Source organism: Camelus ferus, chromosome 3 (assembly GCF_009834535.1).
Source record: "Camelus ferus isolate YT-003-E chromosome 3, BCGSAC_Cfer_1.0, whole genome shotgun sequence".
NCBI classification, from domain to species: Eukaryota; Metazoa; Chordata; class Mammalia; order Artiodactyla; family Camelidae; genus Camelus; species Camelus ferus.
Window position 1 is genome coordinate 88,213,380 of NC_045698.1, and position 19,184 is coordinate 88,232,563.

At 41.9% G+C, this 19,184-nt stretch overlaps 1 protein-coding gene across 5 annotated transcripts in view; it reads left to right on the forward strand.

Annotated features, from left to right (window-relative positions):
- Positions 1–19,184, forward strand: part of MEGF10 (multiple EGF like domains 10) — a 243,698-nt gene that overhangs the window by 207,110 nt on the left and 17,404 nt on the right. For all 5 annotated transcript variants that reach the window (XM_032476627.1, XM_032476626.1, XM_006191456.3 and 2 more), the window contains 5 exons: positions 2,605–2,707; positions 14,677–14,823; positions 15,974–16,108; positions 16,628–16,756; positions 18,142–18,270. In XM_032476627.1, the coding sequence (XP_032332518.1) occupies positions 2,605–2,707; positions 14,677–14,823; positions 15,974–16,108; positions 16,628–16,756; positions 18,142–18,270 (643 nt within the window). The remainder of the gene's footprint in view (positions 1–2,604; positions 2,708–14,676; positions 14,824–15,973; positions 16,109–16,627; positions 16,757–18,141; positions 18,271–19,184) is intronic.

Genomic DNA, 19,184 nt, shown 5'->3' on the forward strand with positions numbered 1-19,184 from the left:
TGGTGATGGTGTCACAGAAGTGCTCACTGAGGTGGTGAAAGGTTTGGAAACTGCCTTTTAACACAAATACCTCAGGAGTCACACGAATCTCCAGAGATTTCTGTGGTCCAGTGCTGACTCCATCCCCTTCACCTGCTTTGGAGATACCCGTCATCAGAAACCCCGACAGGGCGGCAAGGGACAGTGCATTCCATGGCAACAGCCCGTTTCATTTTCTTCCTCTCAAGCACATGGCTGGTTTCCTTTCCTCTTTTCCATCACTCTTTGTTACTGTCACAGTTCTTCCCCAAGCCGTTAGGCATTCTCTCAGTGGTGTGTGTTCTCTGCCTCCAGGGGATCAGCTGATGGTGAGAAGACACTGTGACCCCCTGAACTGGCCCCCTGAGGGGGACCTTCCACGGAGCTCTTTTCTCCTGGGCTTCCTCCTCATTAAGTGCAACCCATTCCTATTCCCTGGCTAGAGCGCATCCCTCCCCCACCCCGCCCGGAGCTATTCCCTGCCCTCTAAACTACTAGGACAGTTATGTTAGCTTTGCTTCCTGTCATCCACCAGTGAACAGATTACCAGTGCTCTGAGATGGGCTTGGAGATCACTGTTCACTCCCAACCTGAGTAGAGGCAATGCAAAGCCCCCAGCCCCCTGTCCTTTTTTGTGTATTATTAGATGCATTAGTACATTAGCAAAGACTGGAGGTGATTTAGTGGATCATACTGTGAAAGCTAAATCCTATAAGCCCAACCACATATTAGTGAGGCCTAACTTTTTTTTTAATATTTTATTTTTGTAAGTACTAGATAAATAATTATGCCATCTAACACCCATTTTAGACTGGCTCTAGGTGCCTTCTTCTTGATCATTTTGCACCCCCTGTTTTTCTTTTTTTTTTTTAATCTTATATCTGCCTTTATTTTTTTTTAACATTTTTTATTGATTTATAATCATTTTACAATGTTGTGTCAAATTCCAGTGTTCAGCACAATTTTTCAGTTATTCATGGACATATACACACTCATTGTCACGTTTTTTTCTCTCTGAGTTGTCATAACATTTTGTGTATATTTCCCTGTGCTATACAGTGTAATCTTGTTTATCAATTCTACAATTTTGAAATCCCAGTTTATCCCTTCCCACCCTCCACCCCCCTGGCAACCACAAGTCTGTATTCTCTGTCTGTGAGTCTATTTCTGTCCTGTATTTATGCTTTGTTTTTGTTTGTTTGTTTGTTTTTGTTTTTGTTTTTTAGATTCCACATATGAGCGATCTCATATGGTATTTTTCTTTCTCTTTCTGGCTTACTTCACTTAGAATGACATTCTCCAGGAGCATCCATGTTGCTGCAAATGGCATTATGTTGTCGGTTTTTATGGTTGAGTAGTATTCCATTGTATAAATATACCACATCTTCTTTATCCAGTCACCTGTTGATGGATATTTAGGCTGTTTCCATGTTTTGGCTATTGTAAATAGTGCTGCTATGAACATTGGGGTACAGGTGTCATCCTGAAGTAGATTTCCTTCTGGATACAAGCCCAGGAGTGGGATTCCTGGGTCACCCCTGTTTTTCTTAGTGCTTGGTGGTATGGGAGCTTTGTGGTGCCTTCCCTCAGTTTGTCAGGACCTGGCACGAAAGAACAGGGCTTGTAAACACAGAGCTTTCATTCCTCTCATACAAGCTAGATGATTATGTCTGTGAAGAGACTCAATCTCTATTGGACCACCAACTTGCATGTGCGTGTGAAAACATTAAGGTCAGGGAGGGGACGAGTGAGGGGGGTGTGCCAACACACTCAACCCTCTCTTAGGATCTTGAATCAGAATACTTGGTGTTGTTTAGATGTCATGGAAAGGAGGATGTTAATTAGGAAAAGCGACGAGAGATTTTCTTTTTCCTTATAGTTCTGTATCTCATTGACAATTTATGGAAATGATCTTAATTCAATTGAAGCTATGTTATTTTAAAAATTACAGGGCTTCTTTATGTGGGTCAGGGTCTTCCCTTTTTTACTAAGGAATAGAATGCCTTGTAGAGAAAAACAATTCTGTCACTAGGTATGGTGACATAGGTTAACTAGACTTATTGTGGTGATTATTTCACAATATATACAAATATCAAATAATTATGTTTTACACCTGAAACTAATATAACATTGTATATCAGTTATACCTCAATGGGAAAAAAGAGAATGCCTTGTAGGGGAACACTGAAGTATTTCATAAAAATCTTTAGGAACAAAAAAAGACTATTTTTATGAGTTGTAGCTTACTCATAAGATACTTACTTAATAAGATAGAGATACTTTTAATTACTTGGCATATTTATGTGTGTTTGCATAAATGCACATCAGCATATTGGCATAGTTGGTTTACCATTCGTATGTTTGACCGTTGTATTAGACGTAAACTAGGTTTAAGGGATTTTAAAACACTGACCTCCTGCAGCCTATTTTTTGGGGGGCCAGCAAGACACGGGAAAGGTGATTGTAATGCATGTTACTGGGAGGTGTTTGGGAGAGGAGAGGTGCTGTTTCTGGAATGGCTGACTTGGGTCCCTTTCCTCTCCGGTCATGGGATTTCACATACCCTCGCTGCTGTCTTCTACGCAGGACGGCACGTATGGGCTGAACTGTGCCGAGCGCTGTGACTGCAGCCATGCGGATGGCTGCCACCCCACCACGGGCCACTGCCGCTGCCTCCCAGGATGGTCAGGTGAGAGCCGAGGACTGCTACTTGAAATGAGAAACACACCAACATGTGCCTAGCACTCTTCCTTGCTGCTTAGAGAAACACAAGTCAACCTTTCAGGAAAAAAAATACAGTAAAGTCTCCAGTAGACTGACACATTTTCACCCAAGACACAGTACTGCTAGGTCTAATTAATCTGTAGTCCAGGGATGACTTTTTGGGAAATCATGCGGGAATCACAAGACAGTTCTCTTGTGACTTCGTGTAGGGTCCAGCTATCAGAATTCAGGCTGGCAAGAGCGGGAAGATGTAAACAGCTGTGAAGAGTTTAGCAAGACCTCTGTGATATTTTTAAGCACTGAGAAAAGAATAATTGAAATACACCATAAGAAAATAACTAAGTTCACCTCAGTGAGGCAAAAATGTTAAATGTTAGTGTGGTTAATATACAAATACTAAAATATTTATTACTAGAAATAAAAGTTTTTAAACTTTTTTATAGTAATATTTAAGCCATAAAAATTCATGATATGATTGAGTGCAAATTTTCTAACCACAAGGTGGAAGTTTCTCCTTGTTTATATGGCTTCATGGAACTTTAGCAAACTGACAGTGGCCTTGAAGAACCATGCTTTTGCTCATGACGTGTAGGCTTGGGAGCTGGCACTAAGTGCCCAGGCAAATTGGGATCTTCCTCTTCCATTTGATAAATCAAGCCAAGCCTACTCAAAGAAGACAAAACAAACCAAAAATAGAATTTTAAACACTTATTAAGAAAAATTACTAATGGAAGTGCAGTAGAAAAATTATCAAACATTAGGAGGAGTGAACTGAATGTGCTGATAAACATTTCTTCTGAAGGTACATTGAAATATTGTGTTGACTGCTGCCAAGCCAACTTAGAGCGAAGTCCTGTTAAACTAGAGACTGGATGACAGGAAGATAAATGAACCAAAGTCTTCTTTTAAAATTATCTTCTCATTAGAAGTCATTTGTGTGTGTGTGTGTGTATTATATTTGTATCTGAGTATGTTTGTGTATATATTTAGAGAAGAGAGGGGGATTTGTAAGGCAGAGCTGTTTCCATATTCCATATCCTCCAAAACGGGTTTTAACTTGTCCTCTGAGAGAGAAATTGGTGGTAGCAAGCTAAGCATCCCCTTCACTGATGGTTCATATTTTCAGAAGATGGATATTTCAGAGGTGACTCTTTTGCCTCCATACCAGCTATGTCATGTTTAAGAAATTATAGAGTGGTCTTACCTATTAGCAAAGATGCACACAAAGAAGACTCTAGGGAAATAATAATAAGGAATGCCTCTTGAGTGCTAACTGCAGGCTCACAACAACTCTGTGAGGTAGGAAATGTTATTTTCTCCTTTTTATAGATGAGAAGGCTGAGGCAAAGAGAAGTTAAGTGGCTTGACCCAGAGTTCTAGGATCAGTAAACATCTGAAACAAGATTTACCTCAATGCTGTCCTACCACGTGGCCAGCTGTCTTAACTATTGCATTCTTCTGCCATACGCAGACTTGGTCTAGGAAGTGCTGGGGTGTAGGGGGCAGTTCTACTGAGATTTATCTTCAGCGTGGATGCAGGCTTCTGAGAATTATATGAAAGGGCCCTGGTGATCAGTACAGGCAACTAGCAACCTCTTTATAGATAGGCAGGTAGGTTGATAGATAAACAGAGTCACATATCATAGAATTCACCAATTTAAAGTATACAATTCAATGGTTTTTAGTATATTCAAAGAAATACAACCATCACCATTATCAGTTTTAGAAGATTTTCACTGCCTCCCGACAAAAGCCCATCAGTACTTATTAGCAGCCTTTCTCTTTGTATCCCCAGCTCACCAACCACCCCTCCCTGCTCCCTACCCTAGGAAGCCACTAATCTACTTTCTGTTTCTGTTAATTTGCCTATTCTGGATATTGTATGAATTCATATAGTATGTGGTATTTTGGAACTGGCTTCCTTCTCTTAACATGTTTTTAAGATTCATCCATATTGGAGCATATATCAGTACTTCATTCCTTTTGGCTTTGAAATAATATGCCATTGTATGGATAGACCTCATTTTATTTACTCATTCAATTGATAGACATTTGGGTTGTTTCCATTTTTGCCTATTATGAAAAATGCTGCTATGAACTTCCATGTATAAGTTTTTGTGTGATGTATATACTTTTGCTGTATGCTTAGTGGAATTACTAGGTTGTATGGTAACTCTAAGTTTAATCTTTTCAAGAACTGCTACCCTTATTTTCCAAAGCAGCTGCACCATTCGACATTCCTACCAGCAAAGTATGAGATTTCTGTATTCTCATCACATTTGCTATTATCTGTCTTTTCGATTGTAGCCATCCTAGTGGGTGTGAAATGTTATCTCACTGTGGTTTTGATTTACATTCCCTTAATGAGTAATGATGTTGAGCATCTTTTTATGTGTTTATTGGCCACTGTATATCTTCTTTGTAGAAAAGTCTATTCAGATACTTTGCTCATTTTTTTAACTTGGGTTATTTGTCTTTATATTATTGAGTTGTAGTATTTCTTTATATATTCTAGTTCTGTGTCCCCTATCAGGTATATAATTTGCAGGTATTTTTTCTTGATGGTGTCTTTTGATACAGAAAAGTTTTTATTTTGATAAAGTTCAGTGTATCTTTTTTTCTTTAGTTACTTGTACTTTTGGTGTCAAATCTAAGAAACCATTGCCTAATCCAAGGTCACGAGGATTTATGCCTATGTAGTCTCCTAAGCATTTTATAGTTTTAGTTTTTACATTCAGGTCTTTGGTCCATTTTGAGTTTATTTTTATAGATGGTATGAGGAAGGGTCCAAGTTCATTCATTTGTATGTCAGTATCCTCTTGTCCCAGCACCATTTATTAAGAAGACCATTCTTTGCCCCACTGTATTGTCTTGATATCCTTATCAAAAATCAATTGACCATAAAATAAATGTGACAGCATTTATTTCCAGGCCCTCAATTCTATTTCATTGATGCATATGTCTATGTTTATGCCAGCACCACACTATTTTGATAGCTATAGCTTTGTAGAAAGTTTTAAAATTAGGAAGTGTGAGTCTTCCAACTTTGGTCTTCTTTTTCAAGATTGTTTGGCTGTCCTGGGTCCATTGAATTTCCATATGAATTTTAGGATCAGCGTATCAATTCTTGCAAAGAAACAAGGTGGAACTTTAATAAGCATTGAACCTATAGCTTCATGAGAGGAACATTGCCAACTTAACACACTAAGTCTTCAGATCTGTGAACATAGAGTGTCATCAGTAACCTCTGCAGTGGTGGCTCTCAGCCCTTTGGAATTTGAGAACTTCTTTGGTTTCTGACAGGAATAAACTGAGACTAACTGTCGTGTGTTTGATTTCTGTTGTCTGAGAGCAACCTTGGGAAACAGGTCAAAGCTTGTGTAATAGACTTTATTTTCTGTCAATAGGAGCTCCCCAAAGAAACAAGGAGCTCTCCAGCCCTCTAGTTCCTCCTTGACTTGCAGAGGCTGAGGTAACTCTGACTTCACAATATGAAATTCCACCTTTCCATGTTTTTGTTTGGCTCTCAGTTACTCAGTGTTAAAACTACATCACCCCCAGGATTAAACCAGAGTCTATGACTTCACAAGAGTTCTTGAAGTTCTCAAATGGAGTGGCCAGTACTAAGTTCTCAATGAGCACTGCAAAGCGAATAGCATTGGAACTCCCCGGCAAATTCAGAACTTTCCTAACTGAGAAGCCACATCATTTGTTTGGGGATATACTCTACCAAATCTACTTTTGTCTTATAAACATAGAGGAAATGCAAGATGTTCCTGAACACACCAATCACTACTCAAGTATCCACCTGCTTTGATGATTTAGAACCAGCCTGTGAAAGGCATGCTCTAGTATACATGAGAAAAGCAGGAGATATGATTTGGCCAGAAGCCAGCCAGAAAATGTGTTAGTTGCATTCCATAGTCTGGGTCGTCCGGTAAGACAAATGATCCCCTCTGGCCTTAGACCTGTGGCGCTCCTGTGGGAATGCAGTGGCTTTGTCACACAACAGTCTTGTAATCCTCTGTCCATCTGTGACTGGTCTGCTTCTCCCAACGGGGAGGAAGTTTTGCTGCTTCATTTGTGCTATCACTTGTTGTCCACAGTCTCTTTGCTTCATGACTCCAATGTCTTATTTCTCTGGGTCTTCTGTGTGGGCTGTTGGTCTGTAAGTATCTAAAGCTGCTAGGAGACTTGTTTTTAGAGAGGTCACCCCCCACACTCACAGAACACACTTGATTTAAGCAAATGTATGTAGAGGAAAAGACAGTTTCTAGAGTTCTAAAAAACACCCTACAGTTGAATGAAGAACTGGCTTATTTTTCTAAAAGGAGAGAAGAGTAAACTTGTATCATTTACACAGAACATCACTTCCTTGTCAACACTGGGTAGACTCAGAATTTTTCATCACAAACCGGCTTCAAGTAAGAATCACATAAGGACCTTTCCCAATATGAAGAAAGCTTCACTTGTCATTTGGATATCAGGTTTGGGGCAAAAAATAAATAAGTCCAGGGAAGAAAGTGAATCTCTTTCCCTTCTTCCTGTTGTGGGGGTTGCACTAGGTGAAATGCTGAGAATCGCAGGACAGGGCAGCAGTAGGTTGGGTGACAGTGAGGCTTTTGTGAAGGACTCAGTGAAATCTAACACTGGGACTTGGGCTCTTCCCTTGACCAAATCATCAGGATAGCATCGAGGCACTAACAGTGCTCAGCCACTGCGGTCACTGTGGGGAGGGGCTGATCTGGTCTACACGTTTGGAGCTAGAAATAAGGGTCAGAAGAGCTCAATCCCTCTGGACGAAGAAATTGGCAAACCCAAACTGAGGAAGACATGTGCCCACGTGATACACTGAGGAAGGCAGCTTGCTTTCTTACTGGAGGGCTCATTTGCCTCTTCTCATAACTTCACCCTCTTTTCTAATGTTTGGTCTTTTTCTCTTAAAAGAAATGAGACTTTTACTTCTTTCTACTATAATTGATGGTCCCATTTTACCTACTTGGACAATAAGTCTTCAAAATGTACTACCATAAATAATAACCAGAATAAAATTTTGCATCTGACATCCCAGATATTATTTCCAAAAGAAATGCATAATTTTTCAAAATACCTGCACTTTTATTATATGTTGTTAATTAAAACCTTACTTTATTGATAGATTTAACCAATAGATTGCTTTGTCAAACAGAGGCAGATTGCAGTGAAAAAAATGGGGAAAAATAAAACCTCGTCGGGATACAGGCTGTGTCCTGGGCTCCTTCTCCAACACCTCTGCCACCCCCCCCCACACACACACATGCATGCACGCACACACACAGAATAATAAAATGAGACTGGCTTTTCAAAATCATTATTCTGGAATTCAAGGTGTCAGTGAAATATAATTAAGTGTGTGTGTGTGTGGGTGTGTGTTTCCAGAGTAGTGGAGTGATAGGCTTTATAAAACATTTTCCAAAAACAGTAGGAACAGGCTGACTTTTTTTCCACTTCCTTTCTGCTTTGGCTTCAGTCAACCAGATCACCTCTTCACTGAGTATTACAGGTAATCAAGATTTCAGTCCAGCTGTCTGGGAGCAAGTGCAGTCTCCAGCCTTGTTCCCAGCCTTGGCTAAGATCACTGCTACCTGAGAACTCCTTTAACTTGTATATTTCAGTTCGTTCCCCACTTCACACCTACTGAATGACAATCTCATGGGTGGGTGAGGAGGAGAATGAACCATTGCCAGCCTGTAAAGCATCTTTTGTACAAATTTGGAAATGGCCTGGAAATCCCCTGGGGTATGTTTCTGGGCAGGTGGAGTGTAAGGAGCTAGATTTCTGCCCTGACTTTGCCTTTTAGCTAGGGATCTTGTGTAGTGCACAACCTGAACAACCTGACTCGGCAGCCCTGTCTGTTATTTAAAAAGTTGCCTTTAAGGCTTGTGCAGTCGCAGTTACCAATCTGTGGCCGGCCTCTGCTCTGCCTTGTTACTCCAGTAGTTGAAGAGGTTAGGTCCCAGGGAACATTTCTGTGACAGCAACCTCTTAGCCAGTGGCAACAGACTTGAGGAGGCCTAGGGATGCATTCATACCAGAATGAAAACATTAAATGCTAAACAGAGAAAAGAGATTAAGATGCCAAATCAACCTCTAGGAGTCTTAGGAAAGAGAGTGAGATGTGGTATGATGGTGAGGAGGGGAAAGGAGAGTAGGAACAGAGCTGGGGTGCTCCTCTGAGCCTGGCCAGGAAGGGGGAAAACGTGCAGGCAAGTTCTTGAGAAGAGTCCAGCTTCTCTACTACTCCCAGCAAGCCGAACCAGGCCTGAAGTGGTCCCAGTCCCTCTCCAGAAGGATAGCCCCCATTTCTAAGTTTCCCCCAAAACCCCAAGTTTGACCAGCTGAAGAAGTGAGCTGCGACTTCAGGTACTGATCTGTGATACCTGAATTGTCATAATAAGGGGGAGACATACCCTTCTTTGTCCAGTGACACAGGAGTGCAAATTCAACTGTACATGAATTTTAATCAACATGCATGTACCCAGTCAGCCATTAGTGCAGAAGACTTGCTGTCTGTCGCTTAAGGGTATTGGGGGTGGGGACAGCGTGCATGCATAGGCATATGTCTGTGTGTCACGTAGTCTTGTGGGGAGGGAGGAATTTAAAAGCAGAAGGTGGGGTCCCTAAAGTGAGGGTGGAGGGAGGGACTTGCCTTCTGAAAAGAAAGGCTGCAGAAAAAGCTAAGCTTCCAGGTCTCCCAGTCTGCCTGGCATTCTGTTCTGTTTGCTTTCATCTTGGTTTGTTCTAAGACAGACCATGCTCTTTGGTGTTTTGAGTTGCCGCTACAAATGCAGACATTTCTGATTGATATGATTTATTTATCAAGGTGTTTTTTTTTTTAAAACTTGGTGACCTATATAAAGCAGATCCTTTTTAATGGACCTTTAACATTTATAGCATCCAAATGGAAAAATTTGTTGAGTGTCTCCATGTTGGATGCAGCCGTAGTGCTTCGGTACTGGGAACAGGAAGGTGAGGGAACACCGGCTTCTGGCCGACAGGAGGACACGTCTTTCAGGGCAGCACCCGTGTGGGCAGAGGTGGATGCACCAGTCAGTAACGTCTCTATGCTGCATGCCTCTGCTTCAGTGTCAGAGGATTAGAAAAGCAGGAACAACGTTAGGACTAAATACTTGAGTTCCTCTCTCTGGTCATCACCAAGCCCAGTTATTACTAACTAATCTCACTCTTTGTTCTAATATGTGTTTAATAGCTTGTTGCTTGGGAGCAAGACATTGAATCACAATCATTTCCTTCATTCACTAGCGCCCCAAATATTGCAGTACTGGTCTAAGGAATATAAACAATTAAGCAAGACAAGGCGTTTGGGTTATATCTCTGAGAGGGGAAATAATGACATGCCAGATGATTTATTTACTACATTCATGCAATCACAAATGCCTAGTGAATGCTGATTTCACGTTGAGGCTGCTGGCATAATGCACCAGGCATTAAATGCACGAGCATTTCTTTAGAGTTGCTTAGCTGAAGTTTATCATGATCACTCAGCCATTGCCTAGCAACTCGTGAAGGCTATCAAAGAGCTCTTTGTCCTCAGGCCTGGCAAAAACAGTCCCTCACAGATCTCCTTATCAGCGTTAGAACATTTATCAGGAAAAAATGCTTCCATTGAACCAGAGAATGCTGCACATATAAAGATACCCCTTTCTGATTTTGCCCCTCCTTCCAAATATTGTAGGAAGTTGTATTTTGAAGTAACTAGTGTTAAAGCCTTTATCTGTACTTTGATAAACATTCCCAAAGAATTTCTTCAAGATGTCCCATATTCTCCCGTGACTTTATAATCTGGACTAACATTTAAAAACACAGACCTGAGTTCATCAAAGTACGTCTTGCCCAGAATGAGTAAGGCAGACATTTTCAGCGCCATAGCCAGGAAGGGTCACCATTTTAGGTGCACAAAATATTAAGTACTCTTCTCGTCACTTCTTCAGAGAAGCCAAGAATGATATGGTTGTCCCATCCATTTGGAAAATGGTCCTAGATATCATGTTGGAAGAAGGATCTGTGCTCGTTGACTCATTCAGCAAACATTATTTAACACCCACCATGTGCCAAGCACTGCAGTGAGCAAAAGCAGGCACCGTCGCTCCTTCATGGAGCTGCTGGAATTCATACATTACCTTGGGTAGAGGATGGAGCGGGGTGGCCTTTCATCTGCATTCTCTCCTATACTTCTCTGGAGTTCATCTCCCTTTGCATCCCAAGTGCCACTGATTGAATCAAGACTTTGCCATTTTTATCACTTTTTACCTGGATAATATAGCCAGGTAAAAATATTGACACCTGACAGGTCTTTCTTCCAGGGTCATCAGCTTCAAACCATCATCTGCCCTCTTACAAAACACCAGTCTAACTGTGACCCTCTCCTACTTTCTTGTCCATGTGGTCCCGTGCTTTTACCAGGAGGAAACTCACATTCCACAGCACAGCCTTCTTGGCTCTTCCCTATGTGACCACTACCTGGCTGCCCAGATGCCTTTTCTGTTCTTCCCAGCTGTCCCCAGCACTTTCTGAAGGATAGACACATACTTCTTAGGGCCTGAGCCTGGGACCCTCGTCCACCTTAACAAGCTACCTCCATCCCTGATTGTGATCCCCAGACAGGATTGGAGGTAACTATTCTGGGGCCATTGTCACTCTAGAGTTGGAGGTCTTTCTTAAAGAACTTCTCACCACAAACCAGCAGTCTCTAGATCCCTTGAATGTTTATTGAGCTGAATTCTCTTTTTTGTCTTTGGCAAACAAGAAAACAAACAAACAAAAAGATGTCTTATGTGATGCCAGCAAGGTTGGATGAGATCACTGGAAATAACCAAGGAATAAAACACACACACAAAACACAGCCCAAAAAAATGGTTAAAGCAAGCTTACAGTCTCCTATTGTGAAGACTTTCACTGTAAGGTTAGCCTTATATGGAGATCACGTCAGTGGCCATATACTGAGTATGACCTAGAGAAACAGTTACCCCAGTACCTGCTCTGTGAGCATCACTACCTGAAATTCCACAATTAGAGATTTATTTCTTTGGCTCCTAACATGTACATTCTCTTAAAATACTAGTATTTTCTAAAGAAGCAATAATGAATTTAGCTTATCCTTTTCTGACAATGAGATGAAGCGAAAAATAACAAGAGGGCACAGAGGTCCAAAGGGGAGGAGTAGCAATAGGAGAAAATAGTGCAGCAGGAGAAAAGAAGACAGTCTCATGCTTTTTCCTGGAATTGCCCCCTGACTGAGACCTGCTTTGTATTTGTCTTCAAATAGATTTGGCATTGATAGCTGCAAAATGATGACTCACTTTTTACTGATGACAGAGAAAAAGAAAAGGAATTGAACTTTTAGGGACAGTTGGTATTAGAATTTCCAGGAAAAGACACTTTTGCGGTCCTAAAATAAAAGTTATTTAAAAGTAAGCTTGGTTCTGTTGAAATATGCTCATATGATTGGAGGCAGAAGGTTTGATAGATGATCTTTAGAATTCCCTGTGCTTCTCTGAAAATGAAATAATGGGTAAATCATGTGAGACGAGCTTGTCTTTGCAATGGACCTCCTTGCTATCTTGGGGGCCTTGTTATATGACAATTACCCCATAAAGTTGATTGTAACTGATGGTTATGCTAACCAGCTGGACAAACCTATTAGGGAAGAGGAATCAGATATGAAATAAAGGATCACTTTATTCTGATTTGCCAATCTGCCCTGGAGACATTTTTCTTCACATTCTCGAGAATGTGCTGGTTGGTACATAAATCATGATAATCTGCAATGTGCAAAAGAAGCATATACTTTTTGATGTAAAGTGTATTCCACTCCATCTGAACTGCATATATTAAGTGTAATGTAGAGATTTGATAAGTATTGATAAACTAAATCACCATAAATAGCTAAATCTCTGCCTTCCCCCAAACTCCTACCCCACAAAATAGGTCAAAGATCAGGACTCATTTTCAGGATGATTTTCAGATTAACCAGATAGTCACTCAGCTTCCACTTCTCCAAAATCCTGACTGGACTTTGCGTGGGTAGCTCCAGACCCAAATGGCCGGGCCTGTCTGGATCTCTGTGAAGCAGGTATCCCCACTTTGGCTGCTATAAATAGGAGTCCTGGCTCACAGTCAGAGCTCAGGACCTGAATTTGAGTAGAGAGAGAAGCCTGTAGTGGGTTACCTTTATTGGGACTTATTTCAAATTTGCAAGACAAACTTTAGGTCTGCAGCCTCCTTTCAAAGTGGTTTACTCCTCCACCCACTTGCTGCTTCTGTCTACTGAGCCATGAGTCAAAACACCAGGTAAGCGGGAGGCTGTAGCTCATAGAGGACCTCCTCTGCATGCATGAGGTCCTAAATTCAATCCCCAGTACCTCTCTGTATCTACTAAAACGTTTGGGGAGCACAGAGTTTGCATTTCCATCTCAGGTTTTCAAAAGAGGTTTGAAAAAAGAATCAAATATGTGTGAACTCAAGAAAAAATATTTTAATAGGCCAAAATTCCATATTTTATTCTGTGGGGAATACTTAAACCCCAGTTGGTCTGATCGCCTTTCTTCAGCCGGCAGTTCAAGCTAAAATAACATTCGTTGTCAGTGCAGCCTGGACACAGTGAGGCCTGTGCTGTCTCACGCCTACTTCACAGCCTTTGCCATGCGGAAGACTTTCAGGAGGAAAACAGGAACAGTCAAAAGTGGAATTATTTCAGCAGAAATGATGGCCCCCCAATTAGCAACGTTCACGTTATGACTTGGGGCTACTTCTGTGTGTTAAGGTTCGGGCCTCAGTGACTTTTCTCCTAATCAGTTTAGGAGCAAAAACTAATACAAAACCCGGGCTTGTCAGCCTCCTGGGTGCCGGGCGGTGTTCGTGTTCTGGAATCCTCACAGTGTGAACATTCTTGTTCTTACCGTGTTTTCACTTGGTCCAAGGCCAGCAGTCGCCAGTTCAACTACTAATTATAACTCATTCTTACTGCCTCTCAATGCGAAGAGCATTCCTTTGAGTTGTGAAGTATTCTGATTCACAAGAAAGAGGCCCCTGTTGTATTTCGAATACAAATTTACAAAAGAGACTTGCATTCACCTCACGAAAACCTGGTTTTATTTATTTAGTTAGTTATTTGCAACTTTGGCCTTTCTTTATGTTTCCTTTAGGTATGTGTTCACTCGTGACTGCTTCTAAAGTTTCTCTGCTTCTAGACTAAGAGTTAAACACCTGTATGTAGGTTCATGATAATAGTTCAGACAACTATAGGAAACATCATTTGTGACAGTCTGCCTGTGTCTGCCCACTGGCAGATTAAATTTTTAAAGAGGAATTTGGTGGCACAGATGAGTAGATCTTTCTGTCTTGCACAATGTATTTTCAAAATATTTTGAGATTGTATTTATTTGCTCCAAGGGAAGATTTTCTTGATGTAAAACAATTCAGCCACCTTTTGCTTCATTTTATTGTTTTCCCCCTCTGCCCATTTCTCTGTAAAAACAAAGGATGGGGGAGGGAAGAAGTCACTGAGGGCTAAATGATACAGTATTTCTGATAAATTTTGCCTTTCATAGACAGAGTCTTTGGGCTTCTCTGCTCTCTCCTCCTAAAGAAGAAAAATCAGTATAACAAAGATGTTTTATTCCTTCTCCTTTATGATGCCATGGAAAACAGTTCTGGGATTATTTTAATGTTATGCTGATATGATATACGACCACACAATACACGACGATGTACTGATGTGTATGAGTGGACTTTAACCTCATATTATCCCTGCTCACTGCTGCTCTTGATAACTTATTTTTGATGTGGCGACCTTGGTCCTGGTCTCCAGCTTAGCATCCCAGGCACCCGCCCCCACGGCCTCTCACTCAGCCTTGCTTGTGTGTCTCGTTTCAGGTGTCCACTGTGACAGTGTGTGTGCTGAGGGACGCTGGGGCCCCAACTGCTCCCTGCCCTGCTATTGTAAAAACGGGGCTTCGTGTTCCCCCGATGACGGCATCTGTGAGTGTGCGCCAGGGTTCCGAGGCACCACTTGTCAGAGAAGTAAGTGTCTCATTGGACAGCAGTTTCCAGCTTCCCGACTCAGATCACTGTGTACAGAATTATCTCTGTCCTGCCCCTCGATTCATAGTGATGTTCTGTTGTATTTGAGGCCAGAGGAGAGTGTCGTAGGTCACCCTGTCCTTTGGAGAGCTGGCCTCGATAGCGGTTCCCCAGAGGCTTCATTCTTTCCAACCTTCAGGACTAAGCTAACAGATGGGACTTTAGCCGTTTCTTCTCAGTAATGATTTCGTTGCCTCATTGGCATCACCATCAGTTTCTTGATCCTGCCTTAATCTTGCAAATGGTGTTCTAGAAATCCATTGACCTGTAAATATTTTATTTGCCCATTTTGGCATTGGCTGTACCTCAATTACCAGAAGTCAACATCAGCCAAACCCTGTGGCAAATCATACATCCCGCTAGTGGTCTGAAAGCCAGTGCTCCGGGGAAGACAGAGTTGCAGAGTTAAATACGGGGGCTGTTGACATGATTGATCAATAGGATTTTTGGGTTAGGGAGTGATCCACAAGATTTCACTGAATCTTTTAGTAAATGTAATCCAGAAAGGAATATAGGACTAATTATAAGATACATTATTTTGTTTTTTAAATGACATTTTTTTTTTCATTAAGAGCTCTGTGCAGTTCATTCTATACTTAAATCTAAAGTGCTTTTTCACTTTTCAATCACAGTAATTAACCTGGAGCATTTTGAAGAGGAACAATCTTTTAATTCTGACTATAAATCTATTTGTGGCCAGTAATGACTCTTAAAGAATGAAGGATTAACATGTGGCTTGAGAGCCTTTATTTGGGCCTTTATTAGTATTTAGAATTTTATTGCTTTCTTTCATTTATTTCTCAACAGAAATTCTTCAAGCCTCTGCTCTATGCCAAGCTTCATGCTAATTGGGGCCATAAATGGGAAAATAAAGAGAACTAAGACACTTGCCTGCCCTCAAGCAATTCAGAGTTTACTGGCTTCTTTTCATTAGTAAAGAGCGTTCTTTTTGTTGTTGTTTTATACTTGGAAAATTCTCAGTATCATTTAAAAAAATTTTTTTTACCCCAAACATGAACTGGATCTTTATGTGAAATACAAAGAAATGCCTCTCAAGGAAGATAACTGTCAATTTCCTGTCTGTTTCCAGTCTGCTCCCCTGGTTTTTATGGGCATCGCTGCAGCCAGACATGCCCACAATGTGTGCACAGCAGTGGGCCCTGCCACCACATCACAGGCCTGTGTGACTGCTTACCTGGCTTCACTGGCGCCCTCTGCAATGAAGGTAGGGTGTGAGGCCTTGGGAGAGATGGGTGGTGAGCATGCCCCGTGCAGTCTGTCCTCAAGCTTCCCAAAGGACGTGTTGTTAGCTAGCAGCTAGCGGTGCCTTTTGGTGTGCTATGTCTGCAGCTTCTGTAAATATGACTTTGAGCTTTGGAAAAGCAGGATTGCTGCTCCAGCAGAATCTCTTTATTCTCTGAGCTGTGCTGCTCCTCAGTTTTAGTTGGAAATAGCCTTGCGTGAAAAATCACTCTAAGGAAGGATTTTGACTCCCTGAGAAGAAGCCGCGAAGATTGCTAGAAATGTGGTGATATCTCCTGGTCTGTGATGCCTTCATGAGGGTCTTCAGCTTCACGTGTTTGTACCAATGAGCCTGTTCAGGATGAGGGATGCTCTTGAGTAGAGGCAGCCACCACATGGACAGCTGGGTTGATGCCCTTTCAAGTCGCCCACTATCCCAAGAGTCTAGGGTTCTGTGAGATGAGGTATAATGGTGACTTTCTGATCTATAATTTATTCACAGTGTGTCCCAGTGGAAGATTTGGAAAAAACTGTGCAGGAATTTGTACCTGTACCAACAATGGGACCTGTAACCCCATCGACAGATCTTGTCAGTGTTACCCAGGGTGGATCGGCAGTGACTGCTCTCAACGTAAGTCTTGTTTGGAAACAACCGATCAACCATTTTCTGACATTTGTTTTCAAATTATTTAGGATTGAAATATGAGTATTTAATCAAGAAAGAATATATGAATAATAAGATATGTGATTTTAAATTCTGAGTGGCTTTTTTCCCTCATTAAGAGTTCTATGCAATGGTCCTATATTTAAATCTAATTCGTGTCTTGGAAAGAACCAAAATAGGTAGCACTTGGCTTATTCACTATTCAGTGATCCTTCATCTGTAAAATGAGGGTCTTGTACTTGGAAAATCCATTCAAAGCTTCATTCTAGACTTCAAGTGTCAGCTGTTGTTTTTCCTTTGCTCTTGGACAAAAATGGTACACACAATTATGTAAGGAATTTTTTTTTCATTTTTTAAATCACTTTAGCTTTATTTATTATCTTTCTTGGGCTATGTTCCCTACTGGGTAACCATATAGAAATTAAAAGTGAACTTTCTTTTAAGCAGTTATGTTCTTGAAGCATTAGCGTTAGTGGAAAGTGTTTTCTGTTTTGGTTTCGTTTGGTTTTTTTGGTAAATCAAATCATTTTACCCCATAACCTTACATTCCTCTCACAGATACTTTATCTGAGGTTCTGATTGCTCTTCAGTGGGCAGTGACCCCTAATGATTTAGTTTGATGATTTTCTGCTTCCAATTAAGAGTTTTTACAGTAAACCAGTTCTTACATAGAGTGGGGGACCTTTGCGTTGAAGACAAGTCTCTAGTGACAACTGTGTGTCGACCTGCACTTGCAGATCCAGGGATCACAGATGTGAATTAAAGGACCTTGGGTCCCTTAACCTCTCTTGAGTCACGTCATTTCACACATCTGATCTCCGCTCAAATATCCTCTCCTCAGATGCCTTCCCTAAAGGAGTGGCTTCCATCTTTTTTGTTCCTCTTACCCTATTTTATTTTTTCTTATAGTTCTTCTTGCCATTATTCTTTTGGCTGGCTGTCTGTCTGGTTGGTTGGTTTGCCCGCCTCCCCTACTAAAATACAAGCTTTCAGAGGATGACCTAGACCTTGTCTTTTCCTCTGCTATCTCCGCCGGGACCTAGAACAGTGCTGAGCATAGAGGTGCTCAATGTGCATTTGTCAAGGAACTAAATCTGGAAACTTGGGATGCTGTTGGCTCTGCCTGCCTTCCTCCTCAGTCTGAATGGCTACAGTATCAGGAGTGGTGGTTCCCATTGCCATCAGCATTGCCATCTGGGTTTGAGTCAGATGTGGAGCACTGTGCTCTCTTGGTCCTGATGCACATGGCTGACCTGTCACCTGCGAGGGGCAGTGTAAGGCGGTGGAATCCTCTCTGCTGGGTGCTGGCCTCAGGACTCTAATGGCGCTTTCCATGCGTGCTGTGCTTTCAGCTTGTCCACCTGCTCACTGGGGCCCAAACTGCATCCACACGTGCAACTGCCACAATGGGGCCTTCTGCAGCGCCTACGATGGGGAATGCAAATGCACTCCGGGCTGGACGGGGCTCTACTGCACGCAGAGTAAGTGGCACACCTTTTGAGGCTCCCCCAAGGCGGGAGTGGGACGCGCAGCCCCACCCTGTGCATGGAGGAGCTAAGCTCGCCAAGGCTCCTGATGTGGAAGAGTGTCACCACCTGGTGACCTCTAGACATCCAACTTCCTCCAGGTGGCTAAGAGCTGCCACTTTCCAGGTTTTCTGTCCCTGAGTCATATCAGGACACTGAGGTCAAGCAGTCCTGTCAGCGATGGTATGCAGGGTTTTTTTTCTCTCCTTTAACCAGACCCTATTTATGTGGATCAAATTCCCTGTCATTAATCCTAACAGCACAAAGGTTAGGACAAGTGGCAGTGATTAGAAAGGCAGTGAACACCACGAGCCTCACTGCCTGACCTAATGTGTGCTCTTGGAGAAGACGAAGTTCACTGGTTCTCGAATTTTAGCAAGCTTTGGAACCTCCCGGATGGCTGGATAAACACAACTGCTGGCTCCACTCCCAGAGTGTCTGATTCAGTAGGTCTGGGGCGGGACTCGAGGATTCACATTGCTAACAACCTTCCAGGGAGTGATGTCAGTCTGGGATCATGCTTTAAGAACGCTGAGTTCTTTTTTCCATTTTCCATTTTCCATCCCATAATGTCCTCACTATCTCTTCTTCTATGAGGTATTTAGCATCATAGGGTAGAAGGTACAAAGTACTCCACAGCTCAGCACTGTTGGGAAAACAGACTGATCTCTGCTGTCTTGCCTTCAATGGAATAAAGGAAGCAAGACAGGAAAGCATGTCTTCCGGCTATCAGTAATAATCATATATAGTGTTAAGTCACAGCAGTGAGCTGAGGAGGAAAGATGGGTCAGAAATTTGGCCATTCTTATGCAACACTAATTAGAGAATGTAATTAGAGAACAGGCTGGCTGAACACATCTTTTGGAAGT